Source organism: Tachysurus vachellii, chromosome 12, assembly GCF_030014155.1.
Source record: "Tachysurus vachellii isolate PV-2020 chromosome 12, HZAU_Pvac_v1, whole genome shotgun sequence".
NCBI classification, from domain to species: Eukaryota; Metazoa; Chordata; class Actinopteri; order Siluriformes; family Bagridae; genus Tachysurus; species Tachysurus vachellii.
This window is the reverse complement of record NC_083471.1, coordinates 2,219,225-2,236,576: the sequence shown is the minus strand read 5'-3', so window position 1 is coordinate 2,236,576 and position 17,352 is coordinate 2,219,225. Positions and strand designations below refer to the sequence as shown.

The following is a 17,352-nucleotide window of genomic DNA, read 5'->3' as shown; positions in this document are numbered from 1 at the left end:
CGCTAAGGCTCTACCACGTGACAAGAGCCGACAAACAGATGACATCAGACGTGTCGTTTCTTGCAGCGCCGAACACACATATTAACAAATCCCAAAACAAATTAACAAATCCCAAAACAAATGAACAAATCCCAAAACACATTAACAAATCTGGATCAGGAACTGTGACTCCTCAACTACTATCTGCCCAAAAAAAATGTGTGTGGGTGTGTGTGTGTTTGTGTGTGTCTGTGTGTGTGTGTATGTGTGTGTGCGTGTGTGTGTTTTCCCAAGTTCCCAAATTACACCAAACATCCAGCTACACAAACCCATTTTTGGCGCATTTACCGTTTACAAATATGGCTGTTTTACTGCCCCAGAGTGGTCATAACAAGTAAAGATCTGTTTATTCTTCTGATTGTATACATGGAGAATTAATGCCGTGAAGACTTAAAAAAGAACAAGCATGAAAACATGGGAATGAGCCTGAAAAATCCCAGACAGCTTTATTATGGATTACATGTTCATTAATGACAGCAAGTTGTCAAGTCCTCAGTATTTGTACAGTCAGGGATTTGTCAGACATTCTGCTAAAATAATTTCAGAAATCAGAAGAACTTTTATATAAATCAATATGATGAGAACTTACAGTTTCATTTCCTTTATAAGTAACTGATGATCCTAGAACACAATTGATGATTAATAAGGAAAAGTTCAAAGAGTTTAGAATTATTGACCATAAAACCCCACAAACATATTATTTTTTTCGATCACACAACCTCACAGTTGATTCTGATTCATACAAAACATCCCAGTAGAGCCAGATCCCAGCATATAGAGGCTGAGTGAATGTGGTGTGTACTCTGTGGAGAAGCTTCATGGTATCAAAGACGCTGTAGAAGGACAGAGTTCCTGCACTGTGATCCACATACACTCCTATTCTGGAGGATGATGGAACTCTGAGATCAGTCTTAATGTTGTTGTGATAGAAACAGAGAGAAGAAGGAGAACATTCCAGACTCCAGGACTGATTGTTGCCTCCAAACCAGCACTCAATACCCCGACCTTTCCTGCTGATGTCTTTATATGAGACTGATATTAACACGTGTCTCTGACTGCTCCACTCCACCTCCCAGTAACAGCGTCCATACACACTCTCCTTACTCAGAACCTGACTGCAGCAGTCAAATCTCTCTGGATGTTCAGAGTATCGCTGACTTCTCACACTACATGAAACCTCTCTGTTCTCCTCGGACAGAACGAGGTGATAATTTACTGTGTTGGGATCCAGAGTCAGATCACAGAAATCTAAACACATGAAAAATGTGAACATGTTAGATATCAATCTCAGGATATATAGATGTGGGGTGTGTGTGTTTGTGTTTTTGTGTGTGTGGGGTGTGTGTGTGTGTGTGTGGGGGGGGGGGGGGTTTGTTATAGACTTACATTTTAGAAACTCGTCTCTGCTGTTCGGCTCTAAGGGTAAAATCTGAAAGTCCTCAACTGTTGAGACAGAAATAAAATGCCCTTATGTTAAAACCCATAAGACCAGACAGTTGTATAGATCTGAAGTGTGTGTAGATCAAGTTCCACACTTCAGTGATGAAGCACCAGAGTGCAGAGTTTCTCAGCTCTAACACTAATTCATTCACATCAGCAGTTTATCATCTCTAACAGGATCATTTCTTTACCATGTTCAGGGATTTTGATGAATTCCTCCTGACAGATTTCCTCGAGTCTCTTTTTCAGATCAGAGAGAGATTTCCTCACTCGCTGAAATGAGAGATGTTGATTGAAAGTGATGCTGGATGAATCCTCACAGAGATCAGACTGAAAATCTGGTCTATTGTATGGAAGAGATTGACGACCAGAGACTAAAGCCTGCATACAGCAATTAGACATGAAATTAGGAGAATAAATGAAAGTTATTTTAAAGAATCTTAAAGCTCATTGTTTCTATATCAAAAAAGTGAAGTGGAGTGGAAACATTTTAGAAACCTAAGAACCATCATTTATTCACTAGAACCCATAACCTGGAAATGTGGATGTTGTTTACCTTTATTTCCTGGAGGAAATGGAGGTCATCATGTGTGTGTGAAAGCTTCTCCATCTCAGTGACTCTCCTCTGAAGATCATCAATCTCCTGCTCCAGTTGCTCCAGGAGTCGTTCAGCTCGACTCAGTTCAGCCTTCTCCTGAGCTCTGATCATCTCCCTCACGTTCGAGCGCTTTTTCTCCATGGAGCTGATCAGCTCATTGAAGATCATCTCATTGTCCACCACTGCTATTTTTGCACTGAGCTGTTAGGAGACACAGAACACATGAAGGTCCATTTAAAGCTCATCTCTCATTCTCTCTCTTACGGGGACTCTAAATGACTCCATGTTGTCCATGTTGTGTGTGTTTCTAGGAGCAGCTCTGTCTCTGCTCACTGCTCACCTTTATAGTGTTCACAGCCTGTTTCAGCTCCTGCACCTTCTTCTGCTTCTCCTGGAGTCTCTGCTGGAATTTCATTTGCTCCTCCTGTAGCTCATTCTGTGGACACAGTTATTTAGGTTAATTTTTTAGCTTCACTTCCTCCTGCATTTGTTCCTTCTGCATAAATGAGTTCACACCCTGACAGATTCTGTGTACTATACAACAATCTCTCTCTCTCTCTGTCTCTCTCTCTCTCTCTGTCTCTCTCTCTGTCTCTCTCTCTCTGTTAAACCTATGTTGACTCACCCAGTCAGCAGGAATGTTCACTGACCTGTTTGATGGGTTTATGATTAATGCTGATCAGAAATATATTCAACAGTCTCTTTAATGACATTATTTTGAATTATATTTAAATAATTTTTATCACTAGTTAAAAATTATTTTGATAAACACATAAATGGGATTTTCTCACCTGTTTTTCAGTTCTTTCATCTGCAGCTGTGACTGTGTCATGACCTCTGTGTTTATCCATCATACACAGATAACAGATGAAGCTTTGGTCAGAACGACAGAAGATCTCCAGCACTTCATCATGTTCAGAGCAGATCTTCTCTTGTAGATTTCCAGAGACTTCGACTAACTTGTGCTTTTTTAATCCAGGAACTTGATAGTGAGGTTTGAGATGAGTTTCACAAAATGAAGCCACACACATCAGACAGAACTTGATGGCTTTGTGTTTTCTCCCGGTGCAGAACTCACACTCCACATCTCCAGGTCCAGCGTAACAGTGAGCACGAGAAGCAGCTTGGACTTCTGTCTTCTTCAGTTTCTCCACCACTTCAGCCAGAATGTTGTTTCTGCGTAGAACAGGCCTTGGTGTGAAAGTGTCTCTGCACTGAGGACAGATGTAGATGTCCTTCTGATCCTCCTGATCCCAGCAGCCATTAATACACACCTTACAGAAACTGTGACCACAGGAGAGAGACACCGGATCCTTCAGGAGATCCAGACACACTGAACAGGTGAACTGATCCTGATCTACTGAAACACTTGCCTCAGCCATTTTCCTGAACTCACACAGTGACAGAATACATGAGAGGGAATCTCTGACTTTCGTTTTCTCTGGAATGAGGAATGGCTCTTCGCTTTCTTCTGAGAGAGACAGAAGGAGGAGGAGCATTTAGTACACATGACTGTAATGGACATTCTATTAAAAAGTGAATGAATGGTTATTGAATCATGAAACAACATAAAAGTTTAAATGAATCCAATGCTGCATCTGTGATGTTACTTTGGGAGAATCAGTAAGAAGTGAAATTGACAATCGTTTCTTCTTCTTCTTCCTCTTTCGGCTTTTCCCTTCAGGGGTCGCCACAGCGAATCATCTCTCTACACCTATCCCTATCTTCTGCATCAACACTTGCACCCACTAGCTTCATATCCTCATTAATTACATCCATATACTCTACCTCCTTTTTGGCCTTCCTCTTTGCCTAATGCTTGGCAGCTCCATGTCCAACATTCTCCTACCAATATACTCACTCTCCCTCCTCTGAACATGTCCAAACCATCTTAATCTGGCCTCCCTAACTTTGTCCCCCAAATGTCCAACATGAGCTGCCCCTCTGATGTACTCGTTCCTAATCCTGTCCAATCTTGTCACTCCCAAAGAGAACCTCAACATCTTCAGCTCGGCTACCTCCAGCTCTGACTCCTGTCTCTTCTTCAGTGACACTGTCTCTAAACCATACAGCATGGCCGGTCTCACCACTGTCCTGTACACCTTCCCCTTGATTCTTGCTGATATTTTCCTATCACACAGAACTCCTGACACCTTTCTCCACCCATTCCAACCTGCCTGCATTCGTTTCTTTACCTCTTTCCCACTCTCTAGATTTACTCTGGACTGTTGACCCCAAGTACTTAAACTCCTGTACCTTCTTCACCTCTTCACCCTGTAACCTTACTGTTCCACTTCCCTCCCTTTCATTCAGTCTTACTATGACTGACTTTCATTCCTCTTCTCTCCAGCGCAAACCTCCACCTCTCCAGGTTTTCCTCTACCTGCTCCCTGCTCTCACTACAGATCACAATGTCATCTGCAAACATCATCGTCCAAGGAGACTCCTGTCTGACCTCCTTTGACAACTGGTCCATAACTATAGCAAACAGGAAGGGGCTCAGAGCCGAGCCCTGATGGAGTCCCACCTCCACTTTGAACTCCTCTGTCTGACCTACAGCACACCTCACCACTGTCCTGCTTCTCTCATACATGTTCTGCACCACATACTTCTCTGCTACTCCTGACTTCCTCATACAGTACCACAGCTCTTCTCTTGACACCCTGTCATACGCTTTCTCCAAGTCTACAAACACACAGTGCAACTCCCCCTGACCATCCCTATACTTCTCCATCAAAATTCTCAGAGCAAAATTTGCATCTGTTGTGCTCTTTCTGGGCATGAAGCCATACTGCTGCTCACAAATTTCCACTACCTTCCTTAACCTAGCTTCCACTACTCTTTCCCACAGCTTCATTGTATGGCTCATCAACTTTATCCCCCTATAGTTGCTACAACTCTGCACGTCACCCTTATTCTTAAAGATCGGCACTAACACACTTCTTCTCCATTCCTCAGGCATCCTCTCACTCTCTAAAACCCTGTTGAACAAACTAGTTAAAAATTAGTTTCACCGCTGCCTCTCCTAGACACTTCCAGACCTCTACTGGGATGTCATCAGGACCAACTGCCTTTCCACTTTTCATCCTCTTCAAGGGCTTCCTGACTTCATCCTTTCTAATCTTATCTACTTTCTGTTCCACAGAGTTCACCCCTTCTACTCTTTTTTCCCCTCTCATTTTCCTCATTCATCAGCTACTCAAAGTATTCCTTCCATCTCCTCTGTACACTCTCCTCGCTTGTGAGCACCCTTCCATCGCTATCCTTAAAATATCGAACTTGCTGCACATCCTTCCCATCTCGATCTCTCTGCCTAGCTAACCTGTACAAGTCTTTCTCTCCTTCTCTAGTGTCTAACCTAGTGTACAACTCATCATATGCCTTCTGCTTAGCCTTAGACACCTCACTCTTCACTCTGCGCTGTAACTGCTTGTATTCCTGTCTATTCTCTTCAGTCCTGTCCATGTCCCACTTCTTCTTGGCTAATCTCTTCCTCTGGATACTATCCTGAACTTCCTCATTCCACCACCAAGTCTCCTTATCTTCTTTCCTCCTTCCAGATGACACACCCAGCACCTTTCTCCCTGTCCTTGATCACTTCTGCTGTACAGTGATACCTCGAGATAGAGTGCATTGACATATGAATTTTTTGAGATACGAGCTGTGATTCGACCAAATTTTTGCCTTGAGATACGAGCAAATTTTTGAGATACGCGCATCCGAGCCACCGCCACCGAAACAAAGATCCCCAACAACCACGTGTGCTCTGTTTCCCCCGCCTCAGCTTCCCGAGTCTCACTCAGTTAAAGCCACCTTTCCACTGCACGCGACAAACGACGGCAGATAAACCGGAAGTCATTCATTTCCTATGGAGAGTCGCAAAGGGGCTGCGTGAGGTGCCGACCATCTGCGGACCCGTAATTTTTGGGTTACGTTTTGAGCGTTGGATCCGTTAAAAATTTTGAACTTGTGTGACTACACCGCATCTGATATGCCGACCGGACAGGTTTTTATTAAAACGACCGGCAGATGTTAGTGAGGAAAGAGTGACAAAAAAGGCAAAAACTAGTCAAGAGAAAAGCGATGAAGAAAATTAAGCAAAATTAATGTAAAGAAAACAGAAATTGTAGCAATTAAGCAGTTAAGTTAAGAGAATTTCAGTTAAGTTTGTTAATTTTAGTGAAGTTTAGTTAAGTTCCATTTAAATGTAAAGTAGCATTAAGAGTGCACAGTAGCGAGTAAGTGAACGAAAGTGAAAGTGTACGTACGAGACAAAATTCCACCTGTTTAATCCTCCCTCAACCTCCGTGCTCATCTTCCGTAAAGTAAAACCAGATTATTTTTTAATATTCTTTTTTATTACTGTATGTTTTTATACAGTATTTGTCATTTATAAATACAGGTACTGTACATTTTTCATATGCCACAATGTACCATGACGTATCGTCAGTTTGTTTTGCACACTAAGCCATTTGATATTGCCTGTGAATTTTGGATTTTACGCTGTCTTTGCCGTTTCAGACTTTTCTTTGTTCTTGTTCTCCCTCACCTATGCCTCCTCTGGCCTCACGCCTTTTCATTCCCATGGTCACAAAATTCATTTGTCATCACATCCATAGACAAATAGTTCCACTGGAGTGGCAAAGTCTAGGAAAGTGCCCATGTCTGCCTCCAATGGGCAGTCCACTGCCAGCACCTAGAGGCCAACTGCAGGAGGTGCTCCCATCCACCATATCAACCAGGACAAATGGTATGGCTATCCATAAGAAACCGCCTGAGACTACATTGCCACATAACTTAAACGCTATTCAAAGCCCACTTCAAGCTGGCCCACACCAGTAACTTCACCTAAGTGGTCCACACATCCCCCTGATGAAGTCATTAGTTGTATAGCCCTTTATATTTCTTCCCTAAAATTCTTCTTCAAACGGTGGATTGTGAGACCTTTACCCCTGCCCTCTGGAGGTTGTTGGTGATGTCAATAACCTTTTTGTTTTTTTCTTTACAACTCTCACAATGCTTTGGCCATTCGCTGCTGCTGTTTTCTTTGGCTGACTTTGGTGTCTGTTGATCAGTTCTTCCTTAATCAGGACATCCCAAATTGTTATACAGCACAGATAATAGCAGTATTTATTGTTAAAAACACTGCACAGTGTGGTGCTCTTCACACAGATGTGTGTAGGGAATCAAAATGGGAGACAGCAAAGTTTGGGAGCTAAATACGAAAACACTCTACACCAAAATCTTTAACAGATTTTGAAATTCTGGGAACTACCAGAAGTCCTGAGTTTTGTGACCTCAGTGAGCCTTCAGGAAGCGCTCTGTGTATGCGTGTCAATTGTTTGTCCTCTCTAGTGCAGGGACAGAAAAATGTATATTTTAGGGAAAGCTAGGTGAGAAAAACAAAAATATGTTGCAATCCAAGCATCTCTTAAAATGCTTGGATTGCAACATATTTTTGTTTTTCTCACCTAGCTTTCCCTAAAATGTAGGTGAGAAAAACAAAAATATGTTGCAATCCAAGCATTTTAAGAGATGCGTGAATCCGTGCCCCCGCTTTATCATGGGGGAAGACACACACTCTCTTTGCATTGTTTGTTTGGGAGAGGAGCATGCCCAGTTGGCTCTCGAGGGAGCTGGCTGCATGCATTGTGAGGGATTCCCTCTGCATACTCTCCGATCCCGCCTGGCTGTATTTTCAGCTTCGGCTGCGCCTCATGGTTTGGGTCCCGTGTCCACCAAGGCAGTGCAGCGGCTTTGATCATGGGGTTCGCAGGTTGAGTTAGCAGAAGTGGAGCAACAGACGTCCCTTTCCCTTTCTCTTGCCCTCTCCCCTGACTCTGTTTCAGTTTCGGGAGCTCACACTGCAATTTCTCCCGACCCGGAAGAGAGCATGCTGCTTTCCGCGTCGGGCTCTGAGGAGCTTGATGCAGGTGGGGAGGGGCTTTCCCCCTCTGAACTGCTGATGCAATCAGTGGCATTCGAGGAGCTCCCCGAGGTGGTGACACACGCTGTGTCTAGGTTAAATTTAGATAGGCCAGGAAGTTAGTGTCGTCCGTTCCAAGCTAGATGACTGCTGGCCATGAAGAGGCACCTGTGGCTCAATTTAACTGACATCCATTCTCCTGGATGCTCCGGTTTCACCTCAGGGCGTGTTCGGCGACGCAGTGAGTAATGTCTTCGACAGGCACCAGGAGGTAAAATGCCAGTTGGCAGCATTCAGGGAGTTTCTCCCTCGCCGCAGCGAGCAGCCTGGGCCAACCTTCCAGCCGCACTCAACCCCCTCCTAGCTCACTCAGGGCAGTAAAAAGTCTAGGGTGGCCGGTCAGCGTACCTGGGCCCAGACCCGTCAGGTGAGAGGGTCCATCATCTCGGCCAAGCAGGCTACAAAGGAGTCCTGATGCCCAAAAGCTGGGGTTCCTAGGAGCGTCCTATTCAGGAACGCTCCCCCTACTGCCCGCCCCGCTGCATCCGGCTTTTCGGGGGGCAGTAGGGTCTGTGCCTGATCCTCTTCCCTGCATGGATCTCCCTGGGTTAGCACCTGCCAGTGCGCTGTTTCAGGGCACACGGGAGGTCTGTGCGAGGTTGACACCACTCTCAGACAACCAGGCAGCATGGAAACTTCTGCCAGAGGTGTCTCAGTGGGTCCTGGATATTGTAGAAAAAGGGTACAGGATCCAGTTCTTCTCCCATTCTCCGTGCTTCCAGGGTGTGTTGCCTACGATCGTTGGCAGGCACCAGGTGGTGTTCCTCCAAGAAGAACTTCTCTCACTTCCTAGGAAATGGACCATAGAGCATATTCCCCTCCCAGAGCGAGACTCCAGCTTTTACAGCCGATATTTCATTGTTCCCAAGAAGGACGGTGGTCTGCGTCCAATTTTGGACCTGCGGGCTCTGAACTGTACTCTGAAGACTTACAAGTCCAAGATGCTCACGCTGAAGGTTATTGTGTCCCAGATCAGGTCCAAAGACTGGTTTGTGATGATCGACCTCAAAGACGCTTATTTTCACATAGGCATTCTGCCAGAGCACAGGAAGTTCCTCAGGTTCGCTTTTGGGGGCAAAGTGTGCCAGTATTGTGTTCTTCCTTTTGGCCTAGCCCTTTCACCACGCACGTTTACAAAGTGCATGGACGCTGCCCTGGCACCATTGCATCTCCAGGGCATCTGTGTGGACATCTGACTCCCGCTCGGGTGGCTTCCATCTTGTCAGCAGTGAAAGCTATTCGGCTAAGCCGAGGCCTCTCTGTCACCAAGGCACAAAGGGTGCTCAGCCTCATGTCAGCAGCAGCCAACGTTATCCCTTTGGGTCTGCTTCACATGAGACCATTCCAGCTCAGGCTCAGGGGTGCGGGCTTTCATCCTCACAGACATCCCCTCAGGGTTATAAGGGTTACACGCCGTGGGCTTCATATCCTTCTTATGTGGAAAAGACCCCGGTTCCTGGCCTTGGGTCCATTTTAGGGGCATGTCACCATCGCAGGACTCTTTTGACAGACGCCTCACTTTCGGGCTGGGGAGCGGCCTTGGATGGCCATCCTACCCAGAGTCTATGGGAGAGCCCCTATCTCTCTTTACGTCTCACATAAATTGCCTGGAGATGAGGGCTGTGTTTCTAGCATTGAAACACTTTCTCTCACACCTCAGGGGCTGCCATGTCTTAGTAAGGACAGACAGCACTGCGGTGGTGTCCTACATGAATCATCAGGGCAGTCTGCGTTCACACTCCCTGTTCAGGTTGGCGCAGCAGATTCTGCTCTGGGCAGAGACCAGGTTCCTTTTGCTGAGAGCGTTTTTCATTCTCGGGGCATGTAAATCGGGAGGCAGACTTCCTGTCAAAGCAGGTGCTGAGGCATCTCCACCCCCACGTGGTGGAGCGAATTTGGCAGATTTTCGGCTGGGCGGAAGTGGATCTGTTTGCCTCCCAAAAGTCGACCCACTGTCCGCTGTGGTTTTCCCTCTCTCATCCAGCCCCTTTGGGCTTGGATGCCTTGGAATGGACATGGCTGAAGCTCTGTCTGTTCACCTTCCCCCAAGTAGCTCTGCTCCCACAAGTCCTAGCCAGAGTGCGCCACGACCGACCGGGGGCAATCCTACACCCCTGCCACGAGATGTGGAAGCTTTGGGCTTGGCCCCTGAGGGGGACCAGTTCCTAGAGGCAGGCCTCTCAGCTGAGGTGACAGAGAGTCTACTGAATGCTAGGGCTCCCTCGTCTAGGAAGCTGTATGCTCTAAAGTGGAGGCTTTTTCACCTCTGGTGCGATGAACACTGTCAGGATCCAATTCAATGCCCGGTCGGTACAGTGCTGGAGTTCCTGCAGTCTTGCTTTTCTTGGTGCCTGTCCCCATCAACTTTAAAGGTGTACGTGGCCACCATCGCTGCGAACCCTGAACCATCCTTGGAGCCTCCTTGGGTAAGTACCCTCTATTCCCTGCTTTCTGAGTGGTGTCAGGCGGCTGAGGCCTTCCTGTAGACCAAGCCTTCCTTCCTGGGACCTCTCTCCCTAGCCTTGGCCTCTCTCAGGTCTATGAGGTGTGCAGTCTTGCCTTGCCTCTCGGTATCAGGGCTCACTCGACTAGGGGTATTGCCTCGTCCAGTGCCTTAGCCAGGGGTGTCCCCCTTGAAGATATTTGTACTGTGGCAGGTTGGTCCTCTTCGCACACCTTTATCAGGTTCTACCTGGACTTGGACCCCACTCCAGGGTCCCAGGTCCTGCAGGGCCATTGATTGTCTGTTCCCAGTCTGCTCATGCTCTCTCACGGCCTCTGGCACAGTCATGAACTGGTGCGTGGCGTTGTGGGTATTAGCATTCCCATAGCGTCAGCCCTGATGCAGCGTTGAGTTCCCTCAAAAGGGAACTACACCAGTTTATGTATGTAACCCGGTTCCCTCAGAAGGGAACGCGATGCTGCGTCGCTGGCCACTCTCACTTCCTTTAGACAAATAGAAGCTGGAATAATGTGATGTAGATGCCCTTATATGGACTTACTGGCGCGTAATCACTTCGTCACGTGTCCTTGCCCAGCCATTAAATTGGCGCGTGTGCACACAGAGCTTCAGACACAATTTCCTCAAAGAAGCGTTCCCATAGCTTTGTACTAAAGATTTGCTCCAAATGCTGATTGTTTTTGTAATACTGAAAAAGTATTTTGGGGGAGTTTTAATGCAAATTTACAGATGAATTAATTAACATAATTAACAAGGCATCTTTTGCTAAAATAAATGCTGTCATGTCTTAAACTTTGACTCATATAATTTCACTTTTTATTATGTTATGTGTTTAAGTAAATCTTTTGTAGTTGAATTGAAAGTTTTAGCGTAAATATAACTTATTTCACATCATCTACAAGGGTCAATTATATGAATTATATGGAAATTATATGAAACTGACTGTTGAAATATGTTAAAAGATCAAAATAACAGACATTAATAGATTCGATATTAGGTAATATTTTTATTTGACCATTTTATTCACTTTCTTTTATAGAAATCAAAGGCAGATAAGTGACCAGAAACCTCCCACATAACCAGTGTTCACATCATGTCAAAGCGACATATAACTCGTTTCCTATAGCTTAACATTTGAGTTAGAGATGATTGTTTATGAATATGTGTGGCTTTAGGGGTGAAGCAGGGTGGCAGCTGCCACCCCAAAATAAGCCTTGCTGTCTGGAGCCACATATCTGTTTAAGGTTTATTACTTTCTCTGTGTTCCATCATTCAATACGTTCCACACAATCGTGGCATTTGATGATAGGCTATTTTCTTATATACTGATTACACTCACATACACACACATACACACACACACAGTCACGCACACACACAAATACACACACAGTTTCACTTTAACAGTAGACCATTTACTGAAGCTCAGCAGGAGGTTATAAATAGTTACATATATACAGAAAACAGACTGTGTGTGTGTGTGTGTGTGTGTGTGTGTGTGTGTGTGTGTGTGTGTGTGTGTGTGTGTGTGTGTGTTTGTGTGTGCTTTCCCAAGTTCCCAAATTACACCAGATGTCCAGCTACACAAACCCATTTTTGGCGCATTTACCATTTACAAATATGGCTGTTTTACTGCCCCATAGTGGTCATAACAAGTAAACATCTGTTTATTCTTCTGATTGTATACATGGAGAATTAATGCCGTGAAGACTTAAAAAAGAACAAGCATGAAAACATGGGAATGAGCCTGAAAAATCCCAGTAAGCTTTATTATGGATTACATGTTCATTAATGACAGCAAGTTGTCAAGTCCTCAGTATCTGTACAGTCAGGGACTCGTGTATATAATGACAGTGTACAAATGTATTGATTATTTGTTAAAAAAAATGCTATCTTCCAATGAAAACAACCCATATTACCCAAATCTCTTAATACTATAACAGGTTATTAATAATTTGATATTTCTGAACTATACATATACATTTTCTAGATTTATTAAATTCTATAAAAGTTCCGATTAAAGCATTATTAGCATTTTTACAAAGTTTTACATTTCCAGACACAAACCCCAGTCAATAGAGGCTTTATAGAACCTTCAGACATTCTGTTACAATAATTTCAGAAATCAGAAAATATTTATATAAATCATGATCAGAACTTACATTTCATCAGCAGTATCATTTCCTTTATAAGTAACTGATGATCCCAGAACACAATTGATGATTAATAAGGAAAAGTTTATAGAGTTTAAAATTATTGAACATAAAACACCACAAACCCATTATTGCTTTTGATCACACAACCTCACAGTTGATTTACACAAAACATCCCGGCTGAACCAGAACCCAGCGTATAGAGGCTGAGTGAATGTGGTGTGGACTCTGTGGAGGAGCTTCATGGTGTCAGAGACACTGTAGAAGGACAGAGTTCCTGCACTGTGATCCACATACACTCCTATTCTGGGGGATGATGGAACTCTGAGATCAGTCTTTAAGGCGTTGTGCCAGAAGAAGAGAGAAGAAGGAGAACATTCCAGACTCCAGGACTGATTGTTGCCTCCAAACCAGCACTCAATACCCCGACCTTTCCTGCTGATGTCTTTATATGAGACTGATATCAACAGAAATCTCCGATTGCTCCACTCCACCTCCCAGTAACAGCGTCCACACACACTCTCCTTACTCAGAACCTGACTGTAGTAGTCAAATCTCTCTGGATGATCAGAGTATTGCTGATTTGTCTTGCTGCTCGACACCGCTTTGTTCTCCTCAGACAGAACGAGGTGATGATTTACTGTGTTGGGATCCAGAGTCAGATCACAGAAATCTAAACACATGAAAAATGTGAACATTTTAGATATCAATCACAGGATATAAAGATGTAGAGTGTGTGTGTGTGTGTGTGTGTGTGTTATAGACTTACATTTTAGAAACTCGTCTCTGCTCGGCTCTGAGAGTAAAATCTGAACGTCCTCAACTGTGGAGATAAAAAAATGCCCTTATGTTAAAACCCATAAGACCAGACAGTTGTATAGATCTGAAGTGTGTGTAGATCAAGTTCCACACTTCAGTGATGAAGCACCAGAGTGCAGAGTTTCTCAGCTCTAACACAAACTCATTCACATCAGCAGTTTATCATCTCTAACAGGATCATTTCTTTTACCATCTTCAGGGATTTTGATGAATTCATCCTGACAGATTTCCTCGAGTCTCTTTTTCAGATCAAAGAGAGATTTCCACACTCTCTGAAATGAGAGATGTTGATTGAAAGTGACGCTGGATGAATCCTCACAGAGATCAGACTGAAAATCTGGTCTATCATATGGAAGAGAGCGACGACCGAAGACTAAATCCTGCATACAGCAATTAGACATGAGAATAAATTAAAGTTACAATTTCTTTAAAGTTTTTATGTAGACTCTAAAATCAGAAAAGTTTTATCATTTATCCACTAGAACACATAACCTGGAAATGTGGATGTCATTTACCTCGATTTCCTGGAGGAAATGGATGTCATCGTGTGTGTGTGAAAGCTTCTCCATCTCAGTGATTCTCCTCTGAAGATCATCAATCTCCTGCTCCAGTTGCTCCAGGAGTCGTTCAGTTCGACTCAGTTCAGCCTTCTCCTGAGCTCTGATCATCTCCGTCACCTCCGAGTGCTTTTTCTCCATGAAGCTGATCAGCTCAGTAAAGATCCTCTCATTGTCCTCCACCTCTGTCTGTGCAATGAGCTGTTAGGAGACACACAAGACATGAAGGTCCATTTAAAGCTCATCTCTCATTCTCTCTCTTACTGGGACTCTAATACCCTTTTCCACCAAAAAGAACCGGGTGCTGGTTCAGAGCTCGCACTGGTGCTGGTTCAAAGTTGGTTCCACTGGCGAACCTTCTAAGAACCGGTTTGCCTTTCCATCGGTTAGAGAGCATCACAGAGCCGAGTCTGACGTCACTGTATACGTGTCACGTTACACAGCAACTTTAGCGCAGCAGCGACAAACACAAACACATCAACAATGGCGGATGTTGCTTTACTGTTAATGCTCATGGCTTTGTGAACCTACATTAACATCCAAACGTGACGAATCCAACTTGTACGTGCAGCTCCATGTAATCTGTATGAACGGAGGTTGTTATCGAGAAAGTACATAACGTTATTTTATCATTAACACAGAAAAAAGTTAGCCTTAGCATGTAGCTACTTACTATCATGTGTGCTGATAATGTATCATATTGCGGTAAAGTAAAAGTGTATTAAACATTAGTAAACTTAAGGTACAAGTAGAACGTTTTGGTGCTACTTAAGAACCACTTTTCCTGGTTCAGAGCCGGTGCTTTGGCTGTCGAAAAAGAAAGAACTGGTTCTAAATTAGGCTCCGAACCAGCACTCAAACTGCCTCGGTGGAAAAGGGGCATAAATGACTCCATGTTGTCCATGTTGTGTGTGTTTCTAGGAGCAGCTCTGTCTCTGCTCACTGCTCACCTTTATAGTGTTCACAGCCTGTTTCAGCTCCTGCACCTTCTTCTGCTTCTCCTGGAGTCTCTGCTGGGATTTCAGCTGCTCCACCTGTAGCTCATTCTGAGGACACATAGTTGTGTAGGGTAATTTTTTAATTAATTTTTTATTTTTTTTAACTCTACTTCATCCTGCATTTGTTCCTTCTGTATACATGAGTTCACACCCTCACAGATTCTGAGGACTGTCTATACAACATTCTCTCTCTCTCTCTCTCTCTCTCTCTCTCTGTTAAACCTATGTTTACTATGATGATTAATGCTGAACAAAAATAAATTCAACAGTCGCTTAATGACATTAAATTATATTTAAATAAGTTTTATCTTGATTTAAAAATAATTTTGATAAATACATAAATGGGATTTTCTCACCTGTTTTTCAGTTCTTTCTTCTGCAGCTGTGACTGTGTCATGACCTCTGTGTTTATCCACCCTACACAGATAACAGATGAAGCTTTGGTCAGTGTGACAGTAGATCTCCAGCTCTTTATCATGTTTAGTGCAGATCTTCTCTTCTAGATTTCCAGAGACTTCGAATAACTTGTGCTTTTTCAAAACAGGAATTTCAAGATGAGGTTTGAGATGAGTTTCACAAAATGAAGCCACACACATCAGACAGTACTTGACAGCTTTTTGTTTCCTCTCGGTGCAGAAATCACACTCCACATCTCCAGGTCCAGCGTAACAGTGATCAAGAGAAGCAGCTTGAACTTCAGTCTTCTTCAGTTTCTCCACCACTTCAGCCAGCATGTTGTTTCTGCGTAGAACAGGCCTTGGTGTGAAAGTGTCTCTGCACTGAGGACAGCTATATACTCCGCTCTGATCCTCCTGATCCCAGCAGTCATTAATACACACCTTACAGAAACTGTGACCACAGGAGAGACTCACCGGATCCTTCAGGAGATCCAGACACACTGGACAGATGAACTGATCCACTGAAAACTGATCTACTGAAATACTCGCCTCAGCCATTTTTCTGAACTCACACAGTGACAGAATACATGAGAGGGAAACTCTGACTTTCGTTTTCTCTGGAATGAGGAATGGCTCGCCACTTCCTTCTGAGAGAGAGAAGGAGGAGGAGCTTTTAGTACACATGAGGCAATAGTGGTATGTGGGGATTTTAATGCACACAGTACATTATGACGAAGTAAAAACACAGCTATAAATGGATTAGCAATTGTGTATTAATGATGGAAAGGGCACCCGGTATAATAGTACAAGTAATACAGAAAGTGCCATTGAGCAAATGGACAGGAATTCAAGAGTTTTGTCTCAGATTTAGCAGATAGACCTCATGTAATATGTGTCCAAGAAACATGGTTAAAACCACAGTTGGACTTTGTATTGTATAGATATAATTCGATTAGGAGAGATAGAGAAACAGGAAAAGGCGGAGGTGTCGCAACTTTTGTTAAAAGATATAAACTTATTAGTAAAGGGAAAGGACAGGGATCTGTTGTAATTGAAGTATGGTCAGGGTAAAACAGTATAAAAATAGTCAATTTTTACAACCCTTGCAATAGATTAAGTGATTAAATGGATTAGCAATAGAGAAATTTATAGATGATAAGGAGCCAGTGTGTATTAATGATGGAAAGGGCACACAGTATAATAGTACATGTGATACAGAAAGTGCCATTGATCTAACACTAGTATCAATTGGAATTGCAGGAATTAGTGCATGGGAAGTAAGGAGTAGATCGACAGTGGGTAGTGATCACCATCCAATAATAACTAGAATTGGCATAGAGATACACTAGGATGGGGAAGCGTAAATACCAAGGTGGAAATTAGATAAAGCTGATTGGCAGACATTTCAAGAAATTAGTGAGTCTAAGTGTGTGGAAATACTGAGTAGAGAAATAACAAATGTGGAGGAAATGAATAGTGTCGTAGTCGCAACCATTATACAAGCAGCAAAAGAAACAATTCCTAAAAGTACAGGAAATAAGCAGGAAAAAGGTGTGCCGTGGTGGGATGAGAGCTGTAGAGTAGAAGTTAAAAAAAGAAATAAAGCATTTAAACAGCTTAAAGCTCATCACACTAGAAAGTTTAATTGGCTACAAAAGGGCACAAGCAGCATTTAGGAAAATGATTAGATCAGTCAAACACATGTATTGGAGACAGTATTGCAATAAAATTGGAAGTGAAACTCAGTTGTCAGATATATGGGGAACAATCAGAAGAATGAGTGGATTAAGTAAAAAGGTGGACATGCCAGTGTTATGTAGCAATAATAAGAATGCAGTTTGTAATGCAGAAAAAGCAGAGCTTTTGGTAGAAAATCCACAGTTCTGGAAATTTATCCACAATA

General features: G+C 43.5%; 2 protein-coding genes across 3 annotated transcripts; both read right to left on the bottom strand.

The window, feature by feature from the left end:
* Nucleotides 1-511: 511 nt before the first annotated feature.
* LOC132855058 (tripartite motif-containing protein 16-like) lies at nt 512-3,498 on the bottom strand. Its single transcript, XM_060883775.1, has 6 exons — nt 2,869-3,498; nt 2,418-2,513; nt 2,036-2,278; nt 1,671-1,860; nt 1,426-1,482; nt 512-1,287 (listed from the first exon to the last, which is right to left on the bottom strand). Exons 1-6 carry the CDS (start codon nt 3,457-3,459, stop codon nt 737-739), a joined length of 1,728 nt encoding a protein of 575 aa, XP_060739758.1. The 5' UTR covers nt 3,460-3,498; the 3' UTR covers nt 512-736.
* Nucleotides 3,499-12,266: 8,768 nt separating this feature from the next.
* Nucleotides 12,267-16,139, bottom strand: LOC132855054 (tripartite motif-containing protein 16-like). Of its 2 annotated transcripts, XM_060883769.1 has the most exons (7): nt 15,646-16,139; nt 15,408-15,468; nt 15,004-15,099; nt 14,012-14,254; nt 13,687-13,876; nt 13,447-13,500; nt 12,267-13,350 (listed from the first exon to the last, which is right to left on the bottom strand). In XM_060883769.1, exons 1-7 carry the CDS (start codon nt 16,131-16,133, stop codon nt 12,806-12,808), a joined length of 1,677 nt encoding a protein of 558 aa, XP_060739752.1. In that variant the 5' UTR covers nt 16,134-16,139; the 3' UTR covers nt 12,267-12,805. The 2 variants fall into 2 exon arrangements, with proteins under 2 accessions (XP_060739752.1, XP_060739751.1); XM_060883768.1 differs by having other exon boundaries at nt 15,408-16,139.
* Nucleotides 16,140-17,352: the final 1,213 nt, after the last annotated feature.